This window comes from Myotis brandtii, unplaced genomic scaffold (genome assembly GCF_000412655.1).
Source record: "Myotis brandtii unplaced genomic scaffold, ASM41265v1 scaffold250, whole genome shotgun sequence".
In the NCBI taxonomy this organism is placed as follows: domain Eukaryota; kingdom Metazoa; phylum Chordata; class Mammalia; order Chiroptera; family Vespertilionidae; genus Myotis; species Myotis brandtii.
Window position 1 is genome coordinate 4,472,378 of NW_005359478.1, and position 8,968 is coordinate 4,481,345.

Genomic DNA, 8,968 nt, shown 5'->3' on the forward strand with positions numbered 1-8,968 from the left:
GCCAAACCAGTATTATATAAAATGCTGAAGGGTATTCTTTAAGAAGAGGAGGAAGAAGAAAAAGGTAAAGATAAAAATTATGAATAACAAAGAGACAACAAACACATATCTATCAACAAGTAAATCTAAAAATCGAGTGAATAAAAAAATCGGATGAACAGAGTAAACTGGTGAATATAATAGAATTAGGGGCATAGAAAGGGAGTGGACTGACAATTCTCAGGGGGAAGGGGGTGTGGGGGGTTCGGGAAGAGATTGGACAAAAATCAAACACCTATGGACGAGGACAATGGGGGGGGGGTAAGGGCATGGAGTGGGATGGGAACCGGGTGGAGGGGAGCTATGGGGAGAAAAAAGAGGAACAACTGTAATAATCTGAACAATAAAGACTTATTTAAAAAAAATGTGATACCCCATCACAATATCTTATTCCCATGATGTGCCATCAATACTCAAAATCAGGGCAGTCTGCCCTAACCGGTTTGGCTCAGTGGATAGAGCGTCGTACTGCGGCCTGAAGGGTCCCAGGTTCGATTCCGGTCAAGGGCGTGTACCTTGGTTGCGGCCACATCCCCAGTGGGGAGTGTGCAGGAGGCAGCTGATCGATGTTTCTCTCTCATCGATGTTTCTAACTATCCCTCTCCCTACCTCTCTGTAAAAAATCAATAAAATATATATTAAAAAAAAATCAGGGCAGCCTATCCCTCCTTAGTACTGGAGCCCGAGCCACTCAGTTTTTCTTCTGCAGTTAGCCTGTACGGCTTGGTCAGTTTCTAGGGCTATTTCACTGCTCCATCCATTCCTTCTCCTTTCTTGTTGGGACTCATACTCTTCTAACATTAGATACATTCACTACAGCATGACCCATCATGGGCCACCAACAATATATAGAGCAAAAGCTTCAATATGAAAATTAGCCATAAATCTTAGATCAAAATATGGATTAGGATAAGTAATAGATATGAGAAAAATTCTGGAAGTACAGTGGGACCTTGACTTATGAGTGTCCTGACTAACGAGTTTTTCGAGATACGAGCCGTCTCTCGGCCGATTTTTTGCTTTGAGTTGCGAGCTAAAATTGGGGTTACGAGCCAGCTTCAGATACCCCACGGTTAGTTGGCGCAGCGAACGTCACAGTGAACGCCACAACATCAGCCCAGAATCACGTGTCTCACTCGTTCACTTTTGATTTGACATACAAGTAATTTGAGTTACGAGCTCCGTCACGGAACGAATTAAACTCGTAAGTCAAGGCCCCACTGTATACAAAAAGACAATTGCACTTCAAAAGACAAAGTCTATTATATTGCTTTTATTATCTTTCTGAAAATGGGGCTCAAGTTATAGACTTAAAACCAAAATAGAGCCCTAGCTGGTTTGGCTCAGTGGATAGAGCATCGGCTTGTTGACTGAAGGGTCCTGGGTTCGATTCTGGTCAAGGGCACATGCCCGGGTTGTGGGCTCGATCCCCAGTGTGGGACGTGCAAGAGGCAGCCGATCCATGATTCTCGCTCATCATGGATGTTTCTATCTCTCTCTCCCTCTTCCTCTCTCTGCAATCAGTAAAAATATATTTTAAAAAAACAACAAAATAGACCTTGAGAATGTGCTAAATAGATAGATTTGACATAAGGTAATCAAGTTAAGAAAAACCAAGAACCAGGAACTGCATTTCCTTAGCTATAAGTCAGAGATAGCTTTGTGAAAATAAAAATTACTGCGTTTTTAAAACCCAGCAGTTATATTTTGTCTATATCAGGGCTCAGCAAATTTTCTCTATAAAGAGCAGGGTAGATAATAGATATTTTAGATTTTGTGTGCCATAAGGTCTCTGTCACAACAACTCAAATCTGCCCTTGTAGTTTGAAAGCAGCTATCATAGATAATAAGAAAGCAAATAGGCATGGCTATGTTCCAATAAAACTTTATTTACAAATATAGGTGGCAGCCAGACATGGCTCACAGGTTGTGTAGTTTGCCCCCCCCCCCCCCCCCCCCCGGCGGGGGGGACAGAAAAATGATAATCACTTAAACAAATGAGTATCTCAGAAACTTACTGCTTAATTTTGTCATTTCTAGGTCCAAATCTTGGTCCAGATGGTCCCCTTCTGAAAACAAAATACCGAGTGCATATAAATAATGAGAGCATTAAAAACCAAGGACAAAACAGAAAACACAGAAAATCAAACTAAATCCTAAACATGGTCATTCACCATAAGGAATCACAGTTTACTGGTACTGTTGGAACTGAATGATATGTAATCATGTCTGTCCTTCATTGGTACTTAATGCTGACCACAATTAACCTAATTCTTCTGAATATTATAACTTTTAGGGAAATTTGGGTTTATATAACCCTTACACACAGGATGCTCTATGATTAAACTTTGAAATACCATAACAACTACAATGCCAGTGAGTATGAATAGCTTTATGATCAATTATAGAAAACTAAAAGTACAATCACCTTGAATTTCAGCCATAATGAAATGCTGATTATCAGGGATGGATACAGAGAACAATCCATTCAAAACGATAAAAATGTTTAAGTATGTTTTTTGATTCCTCATCTTAAACTTAACAACATGGCTAAAGGGAAATTTTGCAGAACTCTATGAAAATATCAACATTTCTCAAATCATTCTCTATTATAGTAAAATGCTGTATCATTTTAATTAACCCCTTTTAAAATTCCAGAAATAAAAAAACCTTTTAGATATTTTAAGTAATGATTCTTCTTCTGATGATTGAGAATAAGATGTAAACTACAAAACTAAAAAGAAAATAGATTCTGTACTAATTAAACAATAATTCCCAAGTCCCCACTCCTCCCAGCCCTTGGCAGCCTCTGTTCTACTTTGTTCTCTATAAATTCGACCTCTCTAGGCACATAATATAAGTGGAATCATGTAAAATTTATCCTTTCATGACCAGCTTCTTTCCTTTAGCATAATATCTTCAAGGTTCATCCATGTTGTAGCGTGTGCCAAATGTCCTTCCTTCTTAAGACTAAAAGTCCACTATATGTGTATCACATTTTGTTTATCTCTCCATCCACTGATGGACACTATGGTTGTTTCCAACTTTTGGCTATTGTGAATATTGCTGCTATAAACATGGGTGTTGATTAATTCTTAAAAATTATTTCAACAACTTTATTTGGTGTGTCTCCCTTCCAACGCACAGACAAAACCACAGGGTACGGGAGTTGAATTGTGGACAAGTGTGCTAGTTTTGCTGTCCAGCCCTTTGGAAGACGCACAGCATGACCTGGGAGTGGACCTTCAGTAGTAAATCGTTGCCTGAAGAGTTCGTGTTTTCCACAAAGGTGTCTAAACTTCATTCAGGTAATCACTTATTTAACCAAAGCGTCTGGCCTTCTTTCCAATACTGAGTTCTTTTTTGACAGGTAGCTATTGCTGTAGACTAAGGCTCCTTATCATAGTCAGCACGACCAGCAGTTAGCTTTGTGACTCTATGGAAATCTTGTCACCTGTAGGAAATTATCTTCCCACTTCATCTGCCCTTCATGCAACAAATGATGCTATTTCCTGTAACTGGATTTTTTTTATATCCTGTAGGCTCTTTCTGTTCAATGCTTCATGGTTGTCAATTACTTTTTATAAAATGTTTTTATTTTGGGGGCAGGAAAAACCTCTACAAAAAACTTCACAACATTATAACAAAGAGGGAGACCGATGGTTCCTCTCGAGATTATCTCTACATTAATCTCCAGAGGAAACTACAACAGTATGTCCTCCTTCCCGACTCTGCAAATATAAACACAGGCCCGTATGAGAGCCTTTTCTAAACATAACTCCAAAGGATCGATCGGGTCATTTAGTTCTGACAAATTATTAAGGTAATTCAATGGGGAAAGAATAACCTTTTCATCAAATGGTGGTGGCACAATTAGACAGACATATGCCAAAAGAATAAAAAAATTATCCTTTACTTAATTAACCCAACCATATGTAACAATTAACTTAAAGTATATTATAGATCTAAATGTAAAAGCCAAAACTATAAAACTCCTAAGGAAAAAATAGAAGAAAATCTTAGTGAGATTGGCAAAGATTTCTTAAATAAGCAAAAGTAGTTTTAAAAAAATTAATAAACTTATTTCATCAGAATCAAAACTGATCTTCAAAAGATACTGCTGTGAAAATGAAAAGATTTCATTGCAAATTGGGAGAAAATATTTGTACAACATATCTGATAAGGAACTTTTTTCCTTGAAAAGCTCTTGTATAAAAAGCTCTTACTAGGAAGACAAATTTAAAATTGAGCAAAAGATTTTAACATGTACTTTTTAAAAAAAGATATGAGGATGCCCAGCCTGTATGGCTCAACTGATTGTCATCCTGTGCACCAAGTGGTCACCGGTTCGATTCCCAGTCTGGACACATGCCCCGGTTCGGGCTGGATCCCCAGTAGGGGGCATGCAGGAGGCAGTCAATAAATGTTTTTCTCTCTCTCTCTCTCCCTCTCTAAAAAATCAATAAAAACACATTTAAAAGATAAAGGTATGAGGATGAAAAATATGCACATAAAAGATGTTCAACCTAAGTTTTTATTAGGGAAATGCAAATTAAAATGAAATGAGATACCACTACACACCCACAAGAATGGCTAAAATGAAAGACTGACCATATGGAGTGCTGATGAGAATTTGGAGCAATTAGAACTCTCATGCAATGCTGATGGGAATATAAATGGGACACCACTTTGGAAAACAGCTGTACATATACAACAGCCATTCTATTCCTAAGTATTTACCCAAGAGAATGAAAGCAGATGTTCACACAAAACGATCTGTATAAAAATGTCGCCGAAGCCGGTTTGGCTCAGTGGATAGAGCGTCGGCCTGCGGACTGAAGGGTCCCGGGTTCGATTCCGGTCAAGGGCATGTGCCTGGGTTGCGGGCACATCCCCAGTGGGGGGTGCGGGAGGCAGCTGGTCGATGTTTCTCTCTCATCGATGTTTCTGACTTTCTATCTCTCTCCCTTCCTCTCTGTAAAAAATCAATAAAATATATTAAAAAAAAATGTTTATAGTTGCCTTATTTATAATAGCTGAAAAGTACAACTACTCCAAATAGCCATCTTAAGTGAATGAACTGCAGAATATTCATATAATGGAATACTTCTCAGAAATAAAAAGAAAAAAACCTGATATATGTGACAGCATGGATGTATCTCAAAATAATTATGCAGAGTGAATGAAGTCAGTAAAAAAGGAGGCATAAGGTATGGCTCCACTTATAATAAAAATAATTCTAGAAAATACAAACTATAGAAATAGAAAGCAATTGGTGATTGCCTAGAGATTGGGAGAATGAGAGATTACCAAGAGGTCCAAGGAAACTTTGAACATAATGGCGCTGTTTATTATTTGATTTTGGTCATGATTTCACATGTGTACAGTACATATGTCAAAACTCATAGTGTATACATTATATGTCAATTACATCCCAATAAAGCTGTTAAAAAACTTACAGAAAAAAGTCCTCTTCTTCATCTGAATCATCTTCCAAAAGATTTCTCTGTAAAAAAAGAGAGAGAGAGAGAGAAAATGACTTGAGTTTTCAGATTTCGGGGCTTACACACTGTCAGGAGTAATAAAATGAGTTCTGTCCTGGTGGAGTTTCTGAACTCCAAGCTTCCAGGGGGAAAAGTAATTGCATGGGCTTCAATGGAAGCGGAAAGATACAGAACCACGTTGGCAGACTTTTGAAAGAAAATGCTTCTAATGGTGGAATCCTATGATTGACCACGAGGCAGAAAGGGCACTGAGCTGGTGTGGAGTAAGAATGGACGGCAGTTGGGAGGAGCAAGTCCCTTCTCCTTCTCCTGCCTTCCTCTAGTCAGCTGTCATTCAACAGAGATGTTTGAGCATCTGTGTGCTGGGCACTGTTCTAAGGACCAAGCACCAGTTTTGAGTAACACAGACAAGGTTTGAGCTCTCATAGGAAAATATCTGATGGTGATAAATGCTATGCAGAGAATTAAAGCAGTGATGGGACAGACAGAGACAGGGGGATTGAATGAGATTAGGCTGTCCAGGAAAATCACTCTCCAGGGGTGAAATTTAAGCTGAGATCCAAACGGTAACTAAGAGCCAACCAAAGATCAGGGTGAAGAGCATTCATGCATGGCCAGCAGAGGGACCGGCTAGTGCAGAAAAAGCCCCAATGGATTAACGTGAATGGTTTGATTTCTTAAAAAAAAAATTATACATGATTAGAGTTCAACATTTTTCCAGCCAACATGTTTACAAGATCAGTAATGGAAGGAGAATTAAATTAAGTCACCAATTTAAGTAACGTATACTACTTTTTAATGTTTACTATGACGAGCAAAGGGATTAGAATATAGCCATAAACTTTAGTTTTCTAAAACAAAGTACTTATAAAAGGAATGAAGACATTTTTAGTCTTTCTTTTTTAAAAGCTTAAGATTCTGAACTTACCCTTTCACTTTTCACAGAACCAGTGACATCATCATCGTTTAGGTGGCGCTTGAACTTGGGAGGCATATTTTTTTTTTAACGCTAGAAGTACTCTTCTACTTCCCAGCAGAGTTAAGTACTCACCACCTTAAAGAAAAAATAGGTTTCACTGGATTTGAGACTTCTGGGTGTCAGGTAAAGAAAGTACTTACAGCAGAGGCCAGGGCCTTATTGTGAAGGGGCCTCCTTCACTTCTCTGGCTTCAACTACTCCCTTCTCACTTGCTCCTTTCCAGGGACCTCCCTGCTGGGCCTCAACACATAAGAAATAGTAAAAATCATGAAAAAATGGATGTAATTTTCTTAGGAGAACATGTGGAGGAAATGAGTGACAAAATGTTTATAAAATGAAAACGCAGACCGTACATGAAGGAAATGAATATAGGAGGTGCTTCCCTGAAAGTGAGACATCGACTGCTTTAGGATTTTTACTTGGAGCGAGCAGTCCGCGGACACTTCCGGTGCTCACTTTAGGTTAGTTGTTTGAACCAAGATAGAGCTCCCTCATGTGTGAAACAGTACTTTCTAGGCTTCTGCATGGAATTGGGAGGCGTCTGCTCAGACACTACATGCAAAAGCATTCTGTAAACTCTAACATCCTGTTCTGAAGCATAGCACTGGGTCTTCCAAGAAAAGGGATGTTTGGTAAGAAATTCTTCTTTTCCCACAGAAAGTCTCACTTCCTTTTACATGCTAATATGCATTGTTCCAGAAACATGCTTGAGTCTGCAACATACTCAAAATTTTCTCCAGAAAAAGCTGACATATGCAGGTATGAGTTTTCAGATTCTTGGACTAGAAGATGGATGAAAGATGAGACTAGCTAAGGAGTGCCCAAAGTTTTACTGTGAGCTGGGCACTCTGCTCAGGGATTTATGTGCATTTCCTGTTACTCTTAGGCACTAGAAAACGACAGGAAAGCTAAGGCTTAGTAAAGATAAGTAATGAATAGTGTTAGCCACTCTGCTCATTGAAATAGCAGAAGCAAAGGCCTCAATTAATCCGTGGCTGTGCATGATCAGTTGTGATATTTATTCAGTTAGTGGCCCAGCAGGTTACACAGTTGTGTCCTTGAAAGACCACTTCTTCCCTATAACCATCCAGCAGCCCTCTTTCCCCTTCCACAAGAAGAATCTGAAGATCTTCAAATTAACTATAGCTAGACATCAGTTAGTTGGTTAATGTTATAATGTAAAAAAAATAAGCCCACAGTCCAGTTTCATAAATGAAATAGAAGTAAGATCTGAAGCTGGCTTCCTGTCAAAACAAATTGGTAAGAAAGTTTTCTTTAATAAGAAATGCTCCAGAACCTGAAACTTAACCACGTGTTAAGAAAAAAAAAACACACACAAATTCTTGCCACCTGAGTAAACAACTCCAGAGTTCATTCAACAATATTTCTGTCCCTTACATCTGGCCTTGATTTCAGAGTAATTCATTCATGCAGAAATGTTACAGAATGCATGAAAAAAACAAACAAAACGCCCACAAATGACAAAGGAAGCAACTGAAGGACCGAGCTTCTCATTACACCTGTATTTTGTTTGCAAGTTAAACCCCACAAAGAGGCTATACCTCAACCTCTCACGGCACCTAACAGGCAGATTTACATAACATCTTTATGAAACACACGGTGAAGCTACAAGCTTAATGGTGAGCAAGACCCATCTTCAGGTGCCATAATCCAAGGATCAGCCTCAGGAAGGCAAGACACCAGCGTCTGACCAACAAAAAAAGCCATCAGCAAAGCAGCAGGCAGATGAACTAACTACGCATCATGAACCACAGGGCAACGGATGATATCACACCAAACAACTCACAGAAAAAAAACCGTGCTCAGAAATTAGACTTACACATACTCTACTAAGAAGATTTCTGAAGAACAAAACAAAAACTCACGTATGCATTCAGGTGCCTGTGTCTAGATATATATGTAAACAGGAGTCTTCGTCATGTAATTCAGCATGGAGGGCAGAATAGCCATGCACAATTCACCTAAAAAATGCCACCACCGTCTGCTTCCTCTGCCGTCCTCCCACGTTTACAATGTCACGTGTGTATTTTTGGAAGAGGCAGTGCGTTCTCTTTTCGGGGGCTTTACACATAACACGGTTCTAACCTGTTGTTTGATAAACGTTGGCAGAAACCAACAAGCAACCTTGGGTGTTTCCTTTCGCACCCGGCTCGCTGACGGGCGGAGGGCGCCCCCGTCCCCGCCTCCACTCCGGGTCTGACTCCCCTTCCCCGTCTCTCGCCCGCAGGCGAGGTCGCGGCTGCAGTTTCCGGGAAACCGGCGACGGGAACTGCACGCAGCCCGGAGTCGCCGCTATTCACGGAAGCTGTCAGCGCCGTGACCGCCCGCCCGCACCTGCCAGGCTCACTCCCCGAGCCCTTTAAATCCCCACCGAGCCCGGCCCTCCAGCCAGAGGCTCCTCCCCCCACATCTGTCTCCCCAGGTC

At 40.1% G+C, this 8,968-nt stretch overlaps 1 protein-coding gene across 4 annotated transcripts in view; it reads right to left on the minus strand.

Moving 5' to 3' along the window:
• VAMP4 (vesicle-associated membrane protein 4) overlaps positions 1-8,616 on the minus strand; it is a 17,727-nt gene extending 9,111 nt beyond the window's left edge. For 2 of the 4 annotated variants that reach the window (XR_001362391.1, XM_014540882.1), the window contains exons 1-4: positions 8,409-8,616; positions 6,472-6,597; positions 5,499-5,545; positions 2,058-2,108 (exon numbers count right to left, since the gene is read on the minus strand). Coding sequence is in view for 3 of the 4 variants with exons in the window: in XM_014540882.1 (XP_014396368.1) it covers positions 2,058-2,108; positions 5,499-5,545; positions 6,472-6,537 (164 nt within the window). In the remaining variant the exon portion in view is untranslated. Of the gene's footprint in view, positions 1-2,057; positions 2,109-5,498; positions 5,546-6,471; positions 6,620-8,408 lie in introns of those variants that run through there. The other 2 variants (XM_014540881.1, XM_005867651.2) reach the window with 2 other exon arrangements.
• Between the last annotated feature and the right edge of the window lie 352 nt (positions 8,617-8,968).